General features: G+C 38.5%; 2 protein-coding genes across 2 annotated transcripts in view; both read left to right on the forward strand.

Annotated features, from left to right (window-relative positions):
* Positions 1-20,185, forward strand: part of LOC129458131 (olfactory receptor 2G6) — a 241,162-nt gene that overhangs the window by 85,495 nt on the left and 135,482 nt on the right.
* Positions 7,931-8,952, forward strand: LOC129458023 (olfactory receptor 2T4-like). The gene has a single exon (XM_055233493.2). The coding sequence runs from the start codon at positions 7,931-7,933 to the stop codon at positions 8,891-8,893; it is 963 nt and encodes a 320-aa protein (XP_055089468.1). The 3' UTR covers positions 8,894-8,952.

Below are 20,185 nucleotides of genomic sequence, written 5' to 3' on the forward strand. Positions count from 1 at the left end.
ATCCTTTCATGTTAAAAACTCTCAGTGAACTAGGTATTGATGGAACATATTTCGATAACAGCCATTTGTGACAAATCCACAGCCAATATCATACCAAATGGACAAAAGCTGGAAGCATTCCTCTTGAAAACCAGCACAAGAAAAAGATGCCCTCTCTCACCACTCCTATTCAACGTAGTATAAGAAGTTCTGGCCAGGGCAATCAGGCAAGAGAAAGAAATAAAGTGTATTCAAATAGGAAGAGAGGAAGTCAAATTTTCTCTGTTGCAGATGGCATAATCCTATATCTAGAAAACCCCATCATCATATCTCAAAAGCTCCTTAAGCTGATAAGCAACTTTAGCAAAGTCTCAGGATACAAAATCAACATGCAAAAATCACAAGCATTCCTGTACACCAACAATAGATAAGAAGAGAGCCCCTGTAGTCCCAGCTACTTTGGAGGCTGAGACAGGGAGAATGGCATGAACCCAGGAGGCGGAGCTTGCAGTGAGCCAAGATTGAGCCACTACACTCCAACCTGGGCGACAGAGTGAGACTCCGTCTCAAAAAAAAAAAAAAAGAGAGCCAAATCATGAATGAACGCCCATTCACAATTGCTACAAAGAGAATAAACTACCTAGGAATACAGCTAAGAAGGGATGTGAAGGACCTCTTCAAGAAGAAGTACAAACTACTGCTAAAGGAAATAAGAGAGGACACAAACAAATGGAAAAACATTTTATGCTCATGGATAGGAAGAACCAATTTCGTGAAAATGGTCATACTGCCCAAAGTAATTTATAAGTTCAATGCTATTCCCATTAAACTGCCATTGACGTTCTTCATAGAATTACAAAAAACTATTTTAAAATTCATATGGAACCAGAAAAAGGGCCCGTGTAGCCAAGATAATCCTAAGCAAAAAGAACAAAGCTGGAGACATCACACTACCTGACTTGAAACTATATGACATGGCTACAGTAACCAAAACAGCATGGTACTGGTACGAAAACAGTCACAGAGACCAATGGAACAGAATAGAGATCTTAGAAATAAGACCACACATCTACAACCATCTGATCTTCAACAAACCCAGCAAAAACAAGCAATGGAAAAAGGATTTCCTATTTTATAAATGGTGCTGGGAAAACTGGCTAGTCATATGCAGAAAATTGAAACTGGACACCTTCCTTACATCTTATGCAAAAATTAACTCAGATGGATTAAAGACTTAAATGTAAAACCCAAAACTATAAACACCTTAAAAGAAAATCTAGGCAATATCATTCAGGACATAGGCACAGGCAAAGATTTTATGACAAAAACAGCAAAAGCAATTGCGACAAAACCAAAAATTGACAATGGGATCTAATTAAACTAAAGAGCTTCTGCACAGCGAAAGAAACTATCATCATTGTGAACAGACAACCTACAGAACGGGAGAAAATTTTTGCAATCTGTTCATCTGACAAATGTCTAATATCCAGAATCTAGAAGGAACTTAAACAAATTTACAAGAAAAAAGCAAACGACCCCATTAAAAAGTGGGCAAAGGACATGAAAAGACAGTTTTCAAAATAAGACATTTATGTGGCCAACAAACACGAAAAAAAGCTCAACATTGCTGATTGTTAGAGAAATGCAAATCAAAACGACAATGAGATACTATCTCATGCCAGTCAGAATGGTGATTATTAAAAAGAAACAACAGGTGCTGGTGAGGCTGTGGAGAAATAGGAACACCTTTACACTCTTGGTGGGCATGTAAATTAGTTCAACCATTGTGGAGAACAATGTGGTGATTTCTGAAAGACCTAGAACCAGAAGTGCCATTTGACCCACCAATCCTATTACTGGGTAGATACGCAAAGGAATATAAATCACTCTATTATAAAGATACATGCATGTGTATGTTCATTCCAGCACTACTCACAATAGCAAATACATGGAATCAACACAGATGTTCATCAATGATAGACTGGATAAAGAAAACACAGTATATATACAACATGGATTACTATGCAGCCATAAAATGAAATGAGATCATGTCCTTTGCAGAGACATGGATAGAGCTGGAAGCCATTATCCTCAGCAAACTATTGCAGGAACAGAAAACCAAACACCGCATATTCTCACTTACAAGTGGGAGCTGAACAATGAGGACACATGCACACAGGGAGGGGAGCAACACACACTGGGGCACCTCAGGGGGTTGGGGGGAGAAAGAGCATCAGGATAAATAGCTAAGACATGAGGGACTTGATACCCAGGTGATGGGTTGATAGGTGCGGCAAACCACCATGGCACACTTTTACCTATGCCACAAACCTGCACGTCCTGCACATATATCCTAGAACTTAAAATTTAATAAAATAAAAAAATTATTAATATACACACATGAAATATAAATATATATGCACATACACATGTGGAAATAGAAAAATGTGCACAGGATTTAACAGATATTTCACAATGCAACAGTTAAATAAACACATCAAAAGTCATATGAACATTAGTAATTAAAAAGGCAAATTAAACAATGATGTACCTATCAAACTAAGACGGAAAAGTGCATAGAATTCAGTCCTGGTACATGTAAAGTTTAAGCTGCGATGCTGTAACACAAGTTGAAAACATTTTTGGACAGGGAATTTAGTTGTTGGATATTAAGAAACTTGAAAATCTTTGTATCATCTTGCAAATCACTTTAGGAAAAAACACACTTGGAGAATGCTATCTGGGAAAGGTGGCGGGGGAGAGTATGGAAATGTTGGTCAAAGAGTTAAAAGTTGCAGTTGTGTGGGATAAATACGTCTAGAGATCTAATGTATAGCATGATGACTACAGCTAATAATACTGTATTGTATACTGGGAAGTAGCCAGGAGAGTAAGTTTCAGGTGCTCTTCGCACAGGGAGACACACACACACACACACACACACACAAAGTAAAGATGGACATGTTTATTTTCTTGACTGTGGTAATAATTAGTAATAATTTCACTATGTATATAAAATATGTTGTATACTTTAAATATATATAATAAACAGAATCCTTTGTAAATAAGCTATTTAAAATGTCAATTTATCGCTTAGAAATTTGAACACAACCTAAATATTCACTATTTGGATTTTCATTGTGGGATAATTGATAGGATATCAATGTCTAGTCACATGTATACATTTAACTCATTTTAAATAGAATAGATTTAATGTACAAAAGTGGTTACAGGGTGGCACAAAGGGCTGGAGGGAAGGCTGATGCAGCAAGGAGCCGAGTGTTATCACCCAAGGACCAGGAGTTGTCACCAGTGGCGCCTCATATGTTCCTCAGTGCTGAGACTGCACGCCCAGGGCTGCTTGTGTGACCTTCCCATGCTGATATGTGGCAACTCAGATGCTGGCATCCGCACAAATGCAGCTGAAACTGACTATAAGCCCACAACTCCTGCAGGACCCCTGCTGCCTGCAGTTGCTGCTGCTGCTGCCACGGATCATCACCAGAAGCAGGAAATAAGACACAGTCTCCTTCTTTCTCCTGCTCTCCAGTGTCCCCCAGGGCCTGCCCTCTCATAGCCTCACAGGAAACCAGGTAGCACAGGAGTCAGGACAAGCTCTTTGCAGGCTCAAGCCCTAGAAGTCAGCGGAGGCACCAGCCCTAAAGCGTGGGCCCAACAAACAGAAGACAGACACCATCTGGACAAAGGTTTTCATGAAAAGACCTCCATGACATGGTAACATGATCAGCATCATTCTAGAACACACGCACAGAAAACGGTTCAGAAATACTTGCCTGCAAGACAGAAGAGGGTGGAGTGCTTCCACCTAGTTCCCTATTTTATTCCAACTGTCTGCTACATGGCGTACACTTCATAAATATTCATAGTTTGAAGTCACGACGTGAATTTTAAAGTTTTGTTTCTATCTGAACTATTACATTATGGTTGATTTTTAAATTTTATTTGTACTAGACTGTGATTTTAGATTTTTTAGTCATGTCAATATTTAAAATAAAAACAAACTTGAAAATTAAATGCATCACTAAAGTAACATAGCTTGCAGGTGAATAACAGAAGAAAGAACATAAGCTAATGAAGAGTGATAGCAATGAAGATGTGAAAAAGACAACTCAATTTTGGTATGGAGTTCCTTACTGATGAGCGATACTCTCTTTGACAGATCAATTGAACTCTGAGTTTCAAAGCATATATTTGTGAAAGATTGGAACACGAATAGCAATATTTTACAAAAATTTCTTAAAGTTTAAAGGAGGAGACACATACACATGAAAAAATTGGGTAAAACACAAAAGGCCATATATAACTAACTCATATATCATAGGTAAAAATTCATTAGTAATGGCTAACTTTGAGATTATTGTTAATATTTGCTGAGATTTTCAGTTTAACAATAAAAGAAGGTTAAATAACAACAACAAAACAGCTGGGCACAGTGGTGTGTCTGTAGTACCAGCTATTCAGGAGAATGATGTGGAGGGGGTTCACTGTAGGCCAGGAGTTCGAGGCCTTTGTGCACTGTGATCACACCTGTAAAAATCTACTGCACTACAGCCTGGGCAACACAGTAAGATTCTGTCGCTTAAAAAAAATGAGAAGAAAATCAGAAAAGGGCAACAGAGATATCTATTAGCTTCTTTAGCTCCTTTATTTGCATTCTTCTTCAAAACCCCAGAGAGGACTTACAGAAAGCTTTTATCTACGCCCCTAATGGACACAGTGAAACCAGCAATGATGTCACTTTTCTATTTTTCTTTGCACACTTAAGCCAGCCACACACCATGAGCCCATCTAAATGAGGGTCAAGACATCGTCTGATGGTGAGTTCCACCAGACAGGTAGACAGTATTGCAGGAGCAAAAGCTGGTCACGGTTCTTGGCTTGTTCTGCTTTTGAAACATTTCTATTAGTTCTTGACTGTATTTCCTGATTTTCCTCTATCATCTATTTTTATGGAGAAAAGTCAATCTGTTTTCTTTTTCTTTTGAGTCTCATTTTATGTAACACTTATTTACTGCAACATATTAGTAAATGGGTTTTTGATTTCCAAGTATTTATGGACAAAATCATATATATTCTTCCTCTGTTATTGAATATGTTTGTTTTAGCGAGATGAAAATTTTGCAGAGGAAAAATAACTAATTTTTCTTTGAATGGAACTTATGTCTCAGAGTTAGAAAACACTAGCAACAAATGTTTCAATCATATTTATGTTTCCCTGGTGAAACCAATAGTGAGTTATCTAAAACCCAAGTTTTAGTCTGTGGAAGCAGGACTGTGTCCCCAAGAGAAGTGAGGTAAGTGACATGCTCTGGGTCCCGCACCTGGACTGATGTGCTTACTCCATCAGGTTAGCTGTGTGATGTTAGATAGATACCCCAAAACTTGAACTTTTAAATCTGTAAATGGTGAAATTAGGTTATATACCTTATAGGTTCTTGAGGAAAATTAAATGTGGTAAACTGGCATTTAGGACAATTCCTAGGATACTGTAAGCTTCACATAAATGCTCAATATTGCTCTACCACCACTATTAATTATTCCCCGGGTTACACATGCATTGTGCTGTTCGGAAACTCAAGCAATGTGATCAAGAAAAATAAAGAAAAAGTCCAGTTGTGCTGCGTGCTGCAGTCACAGTTCTCCCTCATCGGTCTAGTGTCCCAGGTCAGCTGTTCAGCGTGGCTTAATGACAGGGACTCCCATTTACAAAAGTGCAGCAGAGATTTGCCCAGCAGCCACCTCCCCTCCCACACTGCGTTCTTGCTCTCCCTCCGTTCACTTAGCAAACAGCTGCCAGTCTCCATGTGTGCCAGTCACTGCACTGGTCCTTACTTCACTCTGACCACAAATACAGACTAGGTCAGCAGGTGCACAGTTTATCGGACTGTTTATCAATTTTGCACAGGTCTTAACTTGCATTTGCCAGTGAGGGTGGGATTATAAAGGAATGTTCTAATTTTAAATGCAATATGTCCCAGGTTTCACAAGTATTTAAATTAAGACACAAAATTCGTTTGCAGTGTTGTCTACTGCATCAGCACCCCAAAACTTGAAAATAGTAATAAGTTTAATTAGAATTATTAAAATAATTTAAAATGTATTTGAAACTTGGAAATTCTTCCTCAAATATGACTGTATGATAACCATTGCTAAAGTCTTCCCAGAAAAAGGAGCCTATATTTTCTTTCTATTGATAAATACTAAAATGTAACATCATGTCAGAAATTGAAAAGTTGCAAAGTTTTAATCTTCTTGAGAGAATATGTAGGAGTTATCAATGATTCTCTTCAGAAAGGTTAAATGTATTTTGCTTCTATTAGCCTTGTTAATGTAGTTCATAGCTATTCTAATCTGAAGTTATACTTTAAATGATGTTTATATGATTTTTTTTCCTGAGTAGACTGACTGTGACCTCCTCAAGCTTAATCAAATATAATTCATCTTTGATTCCTGCACTAGCTAACAGAGTCAGGCTGTGAGTAGCAAGATAGAGGAAGGAATCGAATTGAACTGAGAGACATCGTAGTGTTTTATTTTCTTCTCTGCCTCTCAGTTTCCATGAAAAAATTCACCGTAGCAGGCAATAAAGCAGATGTTTGCAAAAACACCAAAAGCCTTGCCTGATAAATGGCAGGGAATTTCTAAAACCTGGTTATGCCCCCCGAGATTTCATGCGAATGACAGGAGCTTTAAGGAGTTAAGCTTGGAGAAGCATGCACTAGTCACAAAGAAGGTGGATTCTTCATAAATCTCTGCTTAACAAGGATGAAAATAAGAAACATATATTAATATATGTATTTCTATTTGTAAATATGCATATACAATGTATTCTTACATTTGTAAATCTGCACATATTATATATACATATGTAAATGCATATCTATAAATTTATATAACATAAGTGTAAACTGTATACATACAAGTTGTCTGGGACTACAGAAATTATCAAATCCAAATTCTTACATGTCTGAATAAATGATAAAATCAGCAAACTGAAGTAATGAAGCTCATATCATAAGATTATAGTAATAGAGCCTGCAGAATAATTTGTATAGATATTAACTCTTTGACAGTGTATTTCTTCATTTGTAACTGGTAATACTCTAAGCACTTTCATTACTTTTCTGCATTTAATCTTCATCAACCATGAGGTCAAACCGTTTCTTACCATCTATTTTTATGTGCAGTGAACACAGGAATAGCAGGTAGAGGGGAAGCTGGGTCCACCCCACAGTCCAGCCACAGACCCTGGGCTCCTCACCCCATGTGTCTCTGGTTTCTGAGGGGTCTGGTGTGTGGGACGACCCTGGCTTGCTCATGGGGATGTGTGGGGTTTTGCTCCATGAAACCATAGAGCCTCACAGCATTGTCCAATACTGTGGGTAGAAGGGTGCAAATGTTTGGTATGGATTTTCCACAAATGATATTTTAGTCACGTTCTAAATCATTCCTATATGGAATACACTTCTGGGAGTTTTTAAGATTCCAGATGGATCCTTAAACCAGAGAATGTAATTCACTTTAGACTTCTCTAAACACCCTAAAAACAGGGGGACCAACTTCTCCTTTGTTTTCAATAATTCACTATTCGTGTCTGCATAAGGCAGTGACACTGCCAATTTCCAGGACTTGTTTATAACAGACGCTCTCATCAGGAAATTTCATGACTCAGAACTGTGGCAACTTCAGTACAAATCACCCTTTTGATCCACAGTTGTGAATTCTTAGTTCCTGGTAAATTTGTTGAATTGCAGATAATGTATAACCCCCAAATCTACAGGCCCATAGGCCTTTCTTTGGTTAGAACACACACACACACACACACACACACACACACACACACACACACACACACACACGCACACAATGTGTTTCAGAGGCTCAAATTACTTTAACCCCAAGCTTTCCTTGGTGGCCTAGGTGAAACCTCATGGCCAACATCACCGGGATGGTCAACCACACTGGAGGGTCGGATTTCATCCTGATGGGACTCTTCAGACAATCCAAACATCCAGCTCTAATTTGTGTGGTCATTTTTGTGGTTTTCCTGATGGCGTTGTCTGAAAATGCTTTCCTGATCCTTCTGATACACTGTGACACCCACCTCCACACCCCCATGTACTTTTTCATCAGTCAGTTGTCTCTCATGGACATGGTGTACATTTCTGTCACTGCACCCAAGATGCTCCTGGACCAGGTCATGGGTGTGAATAAGATCTCAGCCCCTGAGTGTGGGATGCAGATGTTCCTCTATGTGACACTAGTAGGTTCGGAATTTTTCCTTTTAGCCGCCATGGCCTATGACCGCTACTTGGCCATCTGCCATCCTCTGCGTTACCCTGTCCTCATGAACCGTAGGGCATGTCTCTTCCTGGCATCGGGCTGCTGGTTCCTGGGCTCAGTGGATGGCTTCACATTCACTGCCATCACCATGACCTTGCCCTTCTGCGGATCCCAGGAGATTCATCATTTCTTCTGTGAAGTTCCTGCTGTAACGATCCTGTCCTGCTCGGACACCTCACTCTATGAGACCCTCATGTACCTCTGCTGTGTCCTCATGCTCCTCATCCCTGTGACGGTCATTTCAAGCTCCTATTTACTCATCCTCCTCGCCATCCACAGGATGAACTCAGCAGAGGGCCAGAAAAAGGCCTTTGCCACCTGCTCCTCCCACCTGACTGTGGTCATCCTCTTCTATGGGGCTGCCGTCTACACCTACATGCTCCCCAGCTCCTACCACACCCCTGAGAAGGACATGATGGTATCTGTCTTCTATACCATCCTCACTCCAGTGCTGAACCCTTTAATCTATAGTCTTAGGAATAAGGATGTCATGGGGGCTCTGAAGAAAACGTTAACAGTGGGACCTGCCTTTCAAAAAGCTATGGAGTAGACCATTTTGAGAGTAATTTACTTTTCCTTCTCTCTGCACTTCACATATGAGAATGTTATACCAGTGTTATTTCCCAGACTCCAAGACTGCCATGGTATTTGATCTCATTTTCACACCTCTTTTAGAAATCGCTTTCCTGTCCTAGAAACCTTTTCAATTTACACTCCGTCTCACTTCAAAATGCATTGTTCAGTCATATTATATTGATGTTACAGTTACTGAAGTTCATAACTACTTTCTAATTCTATAGATTTTCATATTCTGGAAATACATAATGATACTACTTAGAGGATAAAGATTATAAGGCATAAAATTGAGAGGGAGAAATGAGGAAGAAAAAGGGTTCATAGTTATGTAGATGTTCTTTGTACTACTTTTATTTATGCTAATTTTCTGTAAAATTGAAATTAATTTTAAATAAATAATTAAAATATGTCCCCTCCCTCCCACCTTTTTTGAGCAGTACACATGATATAATATCTTAGAAAACTTTCCGATTGCAATGTAGTTATTCACTGCTGAGACAATCCAGCCATTTGTCCACCCTTATTGGAGGCTGTCTTCGCCCACATCGTTGGTTCCTGAAAGATTAAGGTCTGTTATTGAGGATTAACAGTCTTCATCAAGTGGTAGGTTTTGAATCCCAAATTCCATAAGAGACTGTGGAAAACATATTAGCCTGGGGTGAAAAGAAGCTTTAGGGAAGATTTCCACCACAAAGTGGCATCTGAGCTGAGTTTTGAAGTATGTACTTTTTTAGACAAATAAGAAGAGGTAGAGTATCAAATATTCAATTGTTCATTTATCCAGTAAATATTTGTTATGCTACATTAAATCTAAAATATTCACTAAATAAAATTCAAAGATGAATACTACATACTGCTTTCCCCAAGAAATTTGAACCAGTAATTATGTGTGCAAATAGGTGCTATAAAGTGTATGAAATGCTTTGATGCACATGTGGAAAGGGTATAGCTCATTTTGACACCTCACTTCTCCCTGTACTGTGCACATTCAATCAGGCAGAAGATGCTGAGTGCAGCCCCAGGAGCTCAGTGTTAAATGGTGACTAGCTGTTACCCTCAGATAACTACACATGGCTAGGGAAGGGGGAGGGACTTTGCCAGGGATGTGATGATGCCAGGGAAAAGGCACAGCAAGAGCAAAGGTCAGACAATTGACCAAGCAGGAGTAGCAAATATTCTAATCTTGCCTTCTTTCCTGTTTTATTTTGTAGAATAATTCCTTGCTTTCTGTGACCCAGATGTTTACAAACAGTAGAAAATGATCAGTTTTGCGTTTCAGAAATATTACTTTGGTGACAATAGATTGGAGAAGTGCAAACCTGGTGGCAGGGAGACCAGATGAGTGAGGATGGTGAACTGCATGATCTAAGTGGGACGATGTGTACCTTACCACCAGGAGGGACTTAGGGAGAGGAAATGTTTGGGGTATGCAGGGATGTGAGACTTTGTCAAACCAGTCGGATTATAATTACAGACCTGGTTGCAGGTGTATCATTTTCCAATTGCCTGTGTCCAACTTGTGAAGAATCAAGTGGCTTCAGATTTACAGATTCTGCTTTTTCCTCTTGACAACATGATCCTAAACATGTAAAACTTAAAATCTCCACAAAAGCTCTGTTAGAACAAATGAAAGACTTCACATGAAGTTGCAGAAATCAAAATCAACATACATCAATAATTTCTCTGTGCACTAACAACAAACTATCTGAAAAAGAAATTTAAAAACAATTTTATTTATAATAGTGTCAAATCAAACAAACAAAAACTTTGGGATAAATTTAACCAAAAGGGTTAAATATCTACACTGAAATGCATAAAACATTGATGTAGGAAATTAAAGAAGACACCAATAAATGAAAACTATCCCATATTCATGGATTGGAAGAATTAATATTGTTAAATTTTTCTTATTACCCAAAGAGGTCTACACATTTAATGACATTCCTGTCAAATTTCAATGTCATTTTTCACAGAACTGGAGAAAAAATTATTTATATGAACAGTAAGAACAAAAGGGGAGCAACACACTACTTTTTTTCTAAATATATTACAAAGCTATGACACTCAAAACAGCATGGTACACACATTACAAAGGGCACATTGACCAGTGGAACAGGATCTAGAGCTGAGAAATAAACCCACACATTTATAGTCAATTGATTTTTGAGAAATGTGCCAAAAACACACCTAAGGAAAGGACTGTTCCTTCAATAAATGATATTGGAAAAATTGGATATCCACATGCAAAAGAACAAAATTGAACCCTTTTCTCACACCATATACAAAAATCAATTCAAAATGAATTAAATTTGGATATAAGACCCGAAACTGTAAAGCTACTAGAAGAAAATATAGGGTAAAGCTCCGTGACATTGGTTTTCACAATGTTTTTCTGGATATAAACTCAAACTTCCCTGGAACAAAAGCACAAATAAACAAATCAGATTATGCAAAACGAAAAAGGTTCTGCCCAGTAAAGGAAACAATCAATAGAGTGAAGAGACAACCCACAGAATCAGATAAAGTATTTGTAAACTATATGTCTGATAAGGGATTAATAGAAAAAATATATCAGGAACTCAAAAACCTCAATAGTAAGAAAATAAATAACACAATTTAAAAATGGGCATAAGACCTGAATAGACATATCTGGAAAGAAGACAGACAGATGGCCAACAGGTATATGAAAAATAATGCTTATTATCACTAATCATCAGGGAAACACAAAACAAAACCACAATGAGATATCACTTCACTCTTGTTAGAATGGCTATTATCAAAAAGACAAAAGATAACAAGTGTTGGTGATGACATGAAGACAACGTCCCTCCCGCTCACCTCTAACTTTGAGGGTACAGTGGGCTGAACCGAAGAATGCATGAGCTGGGGGAGGCAGAGGACGCTGGGTCCTGTCTCCCCACTCTCGGGGCCGGCTCCTTGACCTGATACAGGCAGAACAGGTGAGGCCCCGAAGCTTTACCTTGACTGAGAGCTCTAGCTGTGAGTAGGATCTAGGCATGTTAGTAATGACTGATTCTGGACTGAATGTGCTGGGAGGTCATTTGAAAGTCTAGGAAGGTTGAAAAAACCTCATAGCTTGTAACAGGCATTTGAATGAAACCTCAAAGTTCTTTTCTGCTTGTAACTTGAAGACATTTGCTCTTTGGAAAAGCATACACATATACAGACCATCTACACAGTACACACATGACAAAGGTTTGTGCTCTCCATAGTTCCTTTTCTTCTTTATTTGATGGATTTATTCTTTCTTGCACACCTGTAATTATATTTCTCTTGACACCTTGCTGTATATCAACTTCTTGAGTTACACTCCTTGTCAATAGTTTAAAAGTTTCTGTCTTTCAGCTTCCAACAAATTTGCTGATGAGTCAGTTGCTGCTCAGATTTTTTAAGAATCAATTTTATATAACTGGTTCTTTCTATCTGGTGACTGCAAAATGTTAACTTGCATTTACTCTGAAAATAATTCATGTACGTATTTTAACTTACTGTTACAATTGCTAACAGTTGTTAATGTATAATTTCTATAAATGTATATCTACTGGGTTGAATATCAGAGTATTAATTTAAAAGTGGTACTTTTTACATATATAACTAGGAGTGGAATAGCAGGGTAATATAATAATTCTATACTTTGTGTTTTGAAAAGCTGTCAAACTGTTTTCAACTATGGCTGAACCACTTTGCATTTCCACCAGCAATGCACGAGTCTTAATTTCTCCATATTCCCACCAACACTTATTACTGCTTAATGAGTAAGGGGTTTTACAGCTTGGGGTCATGGAAATGTTTTGGAACTAGAGGTTATCGTTGCCCAATATTGTGAATGTATAAAATACCACTGAATTGTTCACTTTAAAATGGTTAATTTTACATTGCATGAAGTTCACTTGAATAAATTATCTTTAAGTGGCACATTTTGTCTGGCAGACTATGAGAGAAATTTATTTTCACATAGTGTTATCCCATGGAACTAGGCAAAATCTTGAGAAATAGTATTTCCAAATAATTCACAATAATTTTTCAACTTACTCCAAGAAGATGACTTCTCTAAAAACATGTAACATAATGGGCCTGGTCAGTTCTTGGTTGATGCTTTGACTCTTTCAGTGTTTCTTATTTTGAAACATGATTTTAAGTTTCAGATTTGGCTGGGAGAAAATACCCTGTCTAAAGCTGTATTTCAGCCTCTTGCTTTCAAATTTACTAAATTGTCTTTGTTTGACTTAAAAAAAATTTTTAGTTGTCTGTTTCCAACATATTTGCATTGTTGATTTAAAAAAGCTTTGAAAAGCATGCATGTTCTTTGAGAATAATTTTAGCTCATTTTTGATAGGGTAAGTGTATAATTTATTTTATTAGTTCTAAGTCCTCTTTCTTTCTAAATTTTATTTTTATGAAATAACATTTTAAATGTGCTTCAAAATATTTCCACAGGGCAGTGTGTGTGTGTGTGTGTGTGTGTGTGTGTGTGTGTGTGTGTGAAAAATAATCATACATTTTATTTAGAGTTGGTTTCCTTTCACAGAAAATTTTCATTAGCTCTTATGCACGAAAATAGTCAAATGATTTACAGTTTTAAAATGGGACCTGTAAATTCAAAAATGTTTAAAAATCATTGAGTTCCTATTATAATAGAATTGCATAATAATTTAAAAAAAATTTTTTTTGAGAGTTTCACTCTTGTTGCCCAGGCTGGAATGAATGGCACAATCTCGGCTCACTGCAACCTCCGCCTCCCGGGTTCAAGCGATTCTCCTGCTTCATCCTCCTCACTAGCTGGGATTACAGGTGCCTGCCACAATGCCTGGCTAATTTTTTGTATTTTTAGTGGAGATGGGGTTTCACCATTTTGGCCAGGCTGATCTCAAACTCCTGACCTCAGGCGATCCACCCACCTTGGCCTCCCAAAGTGCTGGGATGACAGGCATGAGCCACCATGCCTAGCCTGTTCGATAATTTTAAAAAATGTTGTTACCATCCACATTTTACTCAATTTTTATAAAACTTATCTTTTATTTTTTTCAGAATAATTGTGCAATTTAGGCTTAATTGTTTCAAAACATATTTACTTAATTTTGCAATTATATTTCGGTAAAGGAAGGAAAAAGAACAATGAGCATTCAAGTGTGACAGGAGACATGTAACTCCAGTAAACAAATGGCTCCACTGATGGTAACAGAGCTACCGGGGTGTGGAAGGTACACATTCTAATAGCTATGGTTATTCCCATTCCACAGATACTGATTAACGAGTTTCACAAAAGATATGTTGAGAATGAATTACTTGAGCGGTAGAATAAGCAGAGATGAATTACAAAAGCTTTTAGTAAATACAGTCAGCCCTCTTTATCCGAGTTCTGCATCTGTGGATTCAATCAACTGCAGATAAAAAATATTCAGAAAAAAATGTTGCAAAGTTCCAAAAAGCAAAACTTGCCATGTTCTGAGCACTATGTTGAATCAATTCCAATGAAGTGATATATAGACCTTGCATGAGGTATAATAAGTATTCTAAAGATGATTTAAAGTATGTGAGAGGATGTGCATAGCTTACATGCACACACTACAGCATTTTATATAAGGCACTTAAGCATCCTCAGATTTTGGTACCTACAAGGTGTCCTGGAACCAATCCCCACAATGGATACCAAGAGACAAATGTGTTTTTAAAACGAATGAGAATTGGTCTTGCAGGGTCCTCACCAAGTGAAGGATCACTCCTTGCCTTATGGAGGTGGGAGGGAAATAGGAAAAATTGTATTAAGTAAGTGTCTACCATAAAGTCATAAATAAGATTTGTTCAAAATACTTAACAGTGAAATTTATATTTTGAAAACATCATTTAATATTGAAAAGAAAAATTTAGGGAATGGCTAGTGGAATAAAAATTACATAGAAGAATCAGGACAATGAAGTAAACTAACTTAGGGGAAAAGGGAAATCAAAATCATTTGGGGCCAGGCATGGTGGATCACACCTGTAATCCCAACACTCTGGGAGGCAGAGGTGGAAGTATTGCTTAAGTCCAGGAGTTCAAGACTAGCCTGGGCAACATACACCCCATCTCTACAAAAAACAAAACAATTGTCCTGGCATGGTAGCAAGTGTCTATAGTCCAAGCTACTTGTGAGGCTGATATGGGAGGACCAGTTGAGCCCAGAAGTTGCGGGTGTAGTGAGCCATGATCACACCACTACATTTCAGCCTGGGCAACAGAGTGAGACTCTGTCTCAAAATAAATAAAAAAAAAATCATTTGTAAAACATAAGTGTAATGAATTTAAATAAAAATTTCAAATCAGAATACATGAATGCTAATACAATTTTCTTGAACTAGAGAGACTGTACAAGGAAACTGTGCATCTGGACATTGCTGTAATTTTTTTTTAACAGGGTCTTGCTCCGTCCCCTAGGCTGGAGTGCAGTAATGCATCTCAGCTCACTGCAACCTCCACATCCTGGCTTCAAGGGATTCTCATCCACCAGTTTTCAGACTAGCTGGGATTACAGGCGTGGGCCACCACACCCAGCTAATTTCTTGTATTTTTAGTAGAGACGGGGTTTTCCTATGTTGGCCAGGCTGGTCTTGAACTCCCGGTCTGAAGTGATCCACCCACCTCGGCCTCCCAAAGTGTTAGGATTACAGGCATGAGCCATGGCATCTGGCCTATTGCTGTAATTATTGATCATAACTGTGGTCATTAATGTATATATTTTTCTTAAGTTGTTTTCTTGGTTTAATTCAATATGGCTTAGGGATATGGACTGCATATTTCAAACTTTGTAGAATTCTCTTGAGTTTTTTTATGTGGCTGAGGACATTTTATATTGTACAGGAAATTCATAACTTTTGGGCAATGATTTTATCATTCCTTGAAGACTTCTGCCCTGCTCCTCTTAAAGGGCACATTGTCTGCTCCATCCACTCCTGAGTGTTCTTTGCACCTGGAGTGACCTGAGCTGCCTGCTCTAGGCTTTAGGAGGGCAGGGATAATGTGGGTCATTTCTCCACTTCTACCCCAGGCTCTTGAGTGCATCTCAATGTCAAGGTTTATTAAACAGAACAAGAAACCGTTCTTCCTTTCCTGAAATAAATTAATTCTCCTTTTAGATCTCACAAATAAGTGAGAACATGCAATGTTTATCTTTCCGTGCCTGGCTTACTTCACTTAACATAGTGACCTCCAGTTCCATCCATGTTGCTGCAAATTAAAGGATCTCATTACTTTTTATGGCTGAATAGTACTCCATTGTGTATAAGTACCACATTTTCTTTATCCATTTATCTGTTGATGGATACTTAGGTTGCTTCAAAATCTCAGCTATTGTGAAAAGTGCCACAACAAATACAGGAGTGCAGATATCTCTTTGATACCGTTTTCCTTTATTTTGGGTATATCCAGAGGGATCGATGGATCATATGATGGCTCTCTTTTTAGTTTCTTGAGGAACCTCCAAACCATTCTTCATAGTGGTTGTACTAATTTACATTCTCACCAAGAGTGAACAATGGTTTTCTCTTCTCCACATCCCTGCCAGCATTTGTTGTTGTCTTTTGGATATAAGCCATTTTAACTGGGGTGAGATGATATCTCATTATAGTTTTGATTTGCATTTCTTTTATAATCAATGACGTTAAGCACCCTTTTCTATGCATGTTTGCAATTTGTATGTCTTCTTTGGAGAAATGTGCATTCAGATCTTTTGCCCATTTTATAATTATATTACTAGATTTCTTTTCTAGACAGTTGTTTGAGCTCCTTATATACTCTGGTTATTAATCCCTTGTCAGATGGGTAGTTTGCAAGTATTTTCTCCCATTCTGTGGATTGTCTATGCATTTCATTGATTGATAGTTTCCTTTGCTATGCAGAAGCTTTTTATTTTTATTTTTTATTTTTTATTTATTTATTTTTTTTGAGACGGAGTCTCGCTCTTTCACCCAGGCTGGAGTGTAGTGGCGCGATCTCGGCTCACTGCAAGCTCCGCCTCCCGGATTCACGCCATTCTCCTGCCTCAGCCTCTCCGAGTAGCTGGGACTACAGGCGTCCACCACCATGCCCGGCTAATTTTTTGTATTTTTAGTAGAGACAGGGTTTCACCTTGGTCTCGATCTCCTGACCTCGTGATCCGCCCGCCTCAGCCTCCCAAAGTGCTGGGATTACAAGCGTGAGCCACCGCGCCTGGCCGCAGAAGCTTTTTAACTTGATGGGATCCCATTTGTCCATTTTTGCTCTGTTGTCTGTGCTTGTGGGGTATTACTTAAGAAATATTTGCCCAGACCAATGTCCTGGAGACTTTTCCCAATGTTTTCTTGTAGTAGTTTCATAATTTGAGGTCTTAGATTTAAGTCTTTAATCCATTTTGATTTAAATTTTGTATATGGCGAGAGATAGGGGTGTAGTTTCATTCTTCTACATGTGAATATCCAGTTTTCCCAGCACATTTATAGAAGAGACTGTCTTTTCCCCAATGTATGTACTTGGCATCTTTGGTTGCAAATGAGTTCACTGTAGGTGTGTGGATTTGTTTTTTGGGTCTTTATGCTGTTCCATTGGTCTATGTGTCTGTTTTTGTGCCAGTATCCTGCTATTTTGGTTATATAGCTCTGTAGTATAATTTGAAGTCAATTAATGCAATTCCTCTAGTTTTGGTTTTTGCTAAAGATAGTTTTGTCTATTCAGGGTCTTTTATGGTTTGCTATAAATTTTAGGATTGTTTTTTCCATTTCTGTAAAAAAAGTCATTGGTATATTGATAGGGACTGCATTGAATCTGTATACTGCTTTAGATAGTATGGACATTTTAAGAATATTTATTTTTCCCATTCATGAATGTGGAATATCTTTCCATTTTTTTGTTTCCTCTTCAATTTGTTTTATCAGTGTTTTATAGTTTTTATTATAGAGATCTTTCACTTCTGAGGTTAAGTTAATACCTGGGTATTTAATGTTATTCATGGCTATGATAAATGAGATTACATTTTTTCATATTGTTCACTGTTGGAAGATAGAAATGCTTCTGACTTTTAAATGTTAATTTTGTATCCTGCAACTTTACTGAATTTGTTCATCAGTTCCAAGAGGTTTTGGTGACATCTTTAGGTTTTTCCAAATATAAGGTGATATCATCTGCAAACAAGAATAATTTCACATTTCCCATGCCAATTTGGATGCCCTTTATTTCATTCTCTTGTCTAATTGCTCTAGCTAAGACTTCCAGTGCTATATTGAATAATAGTAGAGAAAGTGGGCATCTTTGTCATAATCTAAATCTTAGAGGAAAGGGTTTTAGTTTTTCCCCATTCAGTATACTCGCTGTGTGTCTGTCATATATAGCTTTTATTATGTTGAGTTATGCTCCTTCTATCTTCAGTTTTTTAATGGTTTTTATCATGAAGGGATGTTGCATTTTATCAAGTGCTTTTTTTAACATCAATTTAAATGATCATATGGCTTTTATCCTTCATCTGTTAATATGATTCATCACATTGATAAATTTGCCTATGTTAAACCATCCTTGCATGTCAGGGATAAATCCCACTTGGTCATGATGAGTGATCTTTCTAATGTATTGCATGCCAGTTGTATTCTCCAGCTGTAGAATTTCTGCTTGATTCTTTTCAATGATTTCAATCTCTTTGTTAAATTTATCTGATAGACTTCTGAATGCCCTGTCTGTGTTATCTTGGATTTCCCTGAGTTTCCTGAAAACAGCTACTTTGAATTCCCTGTCTGAAAGGTCACATATCTCTGTTTCTCCAGGATTGTTCCCTTTTGGCTATTTAGTTTATTTGGTAAGGTCATGTTTTTTTGAATGGTGGTGATGATAGTAGATGTTTAGTGTCTGGGCATTGAAGAGTTACGTATTTATTGTAGTCTTCACTATCTGGGCTTTTTGTACACGTCCTACTTAGGAAGGCATTCAAGATATTCAAAAGTACATGTGTGTTGTGATCTAAGCTGTGTCTACTTTAGGGGGCACACCAAGCCCAGTAATGCTTTAGTTCTCACAGACTCATTGAGGTACCACCTTGATATTCTTGAACAAGATCTGGATGAATTGTACAGATTACCAGACAAAGACTCTTGTTCTCTTCCCTTTCTCCCAAACAAACGAAATCTTTGTCTGTGTTCTGAGCCACTTGGAGCTAAGAGTGGAGTTATACAAGCACCACCATGGCAACCACCACTAAAAATGCCCTGGTTCAGGCCTGCAGCTAGCACAACACTGAATCTCAGCCACGGCCTGCTGTAACCACTTCCTGACTACCACTCATGTTTGCTCAGGGCACTGCAGCTCTAAAATCAGCAGGTGACGAAGCCAGCCAGGCCTGTATCTTTCTCTTCAGGGTAGCAAGGTCCCGTAGGCCCCAGGAAGGTCCAGAGGTGCCATCTGGGAGCCAGGGACATAAGTAAAAAACCTTAGAAATCTACCCAATATTCTATTGTATTGCAGCTGAGCTGGCACTCAAACCACAAGATACCGTCTTTCCCACTCTCCCTTCCCCTTTCAAAAGCAGAGGAGCCTCACCCTATGGCCATGGCCAGCACATGCCCATGGGAAATATTGCCAGCCTACTGCTGATGTTCCCTCAAGGCCCAAGGGCTCTTCAGTCAGCTTGTGGGGAAGTCTCCTTGGCTTGGGACTCATCCTTCAGGACAGTGGGCTCCCCTCTGGCCCGGGGAAGGACCAGAAATGCTGCCCAAGAGCCAAGTCCGAGAATTGAGGAGCCCAAGAGCCCACTTGGTGCTCTACCCTCCTAAGGCCTAGCTAATACCTAAAGTCCAAGACGAAGTCCCCTTTACTCTTTCCTCCACTTTTTTTTTTTTAAAGCAGAAGGAGTTTCACCCCCATAGCCACCACATCTGGGAATGTGCTGAGTCTCATCTGTGAGCCAGTAATCTCAGAGGCTCACCTAAGGTCCTCAACATGGTACCTGGGTATCACTGCTTGTTATTCAGGGCTCAAGGGCCCTTCAGTTAGCAGGTGATGAATGCTTCCAGGACTGGGTCCTTCCCTTCATGACAGCGGGTTCCCTTCTGGCCCAAGGAGTGTCTAGAAATGTCCACAATCTAGGGCCTGGAACTGGGGGGTGGGGCAATGATTACATCAATGATGAAACTCTCAAAGCTTTGGCACAGTGGTACTGATTAGTTGTAGCGATTTCTGATGACTCTGATTGATGCCCTCTCCTGCGGTGGCTGAGCTGATTCCAGGTGCAAGAAAAAGTCCTCACTGTTTC

The sequence above is a fragment of the Symphalangus syndactylus genome, chromosome 19, assembly GCF_028878055.3.
Source record: "Symphalangus syndactylus isolate Jambi chromosome 19, NHGRI_mSymSyn1-v2.1_pri, whole genome shotgun sequence".
Taxonomy (NCBI): domain Eukaryota; kingdom Metazoa; phylum Chordata; class Mammalia; order Primates; family Hylobatidae; genus Symphalangus; species Symphalangus syndactylus.

Bases quoted from the DNA above. Each gene is read 5' to 3' on its own strand.
- LOC129458023 (XM_055233493.2), top strand. From the start codon at position 7,931: ATGGCCAACATCACCGGGATGGTCAACCACACTGGAGGGTCGGATTTC.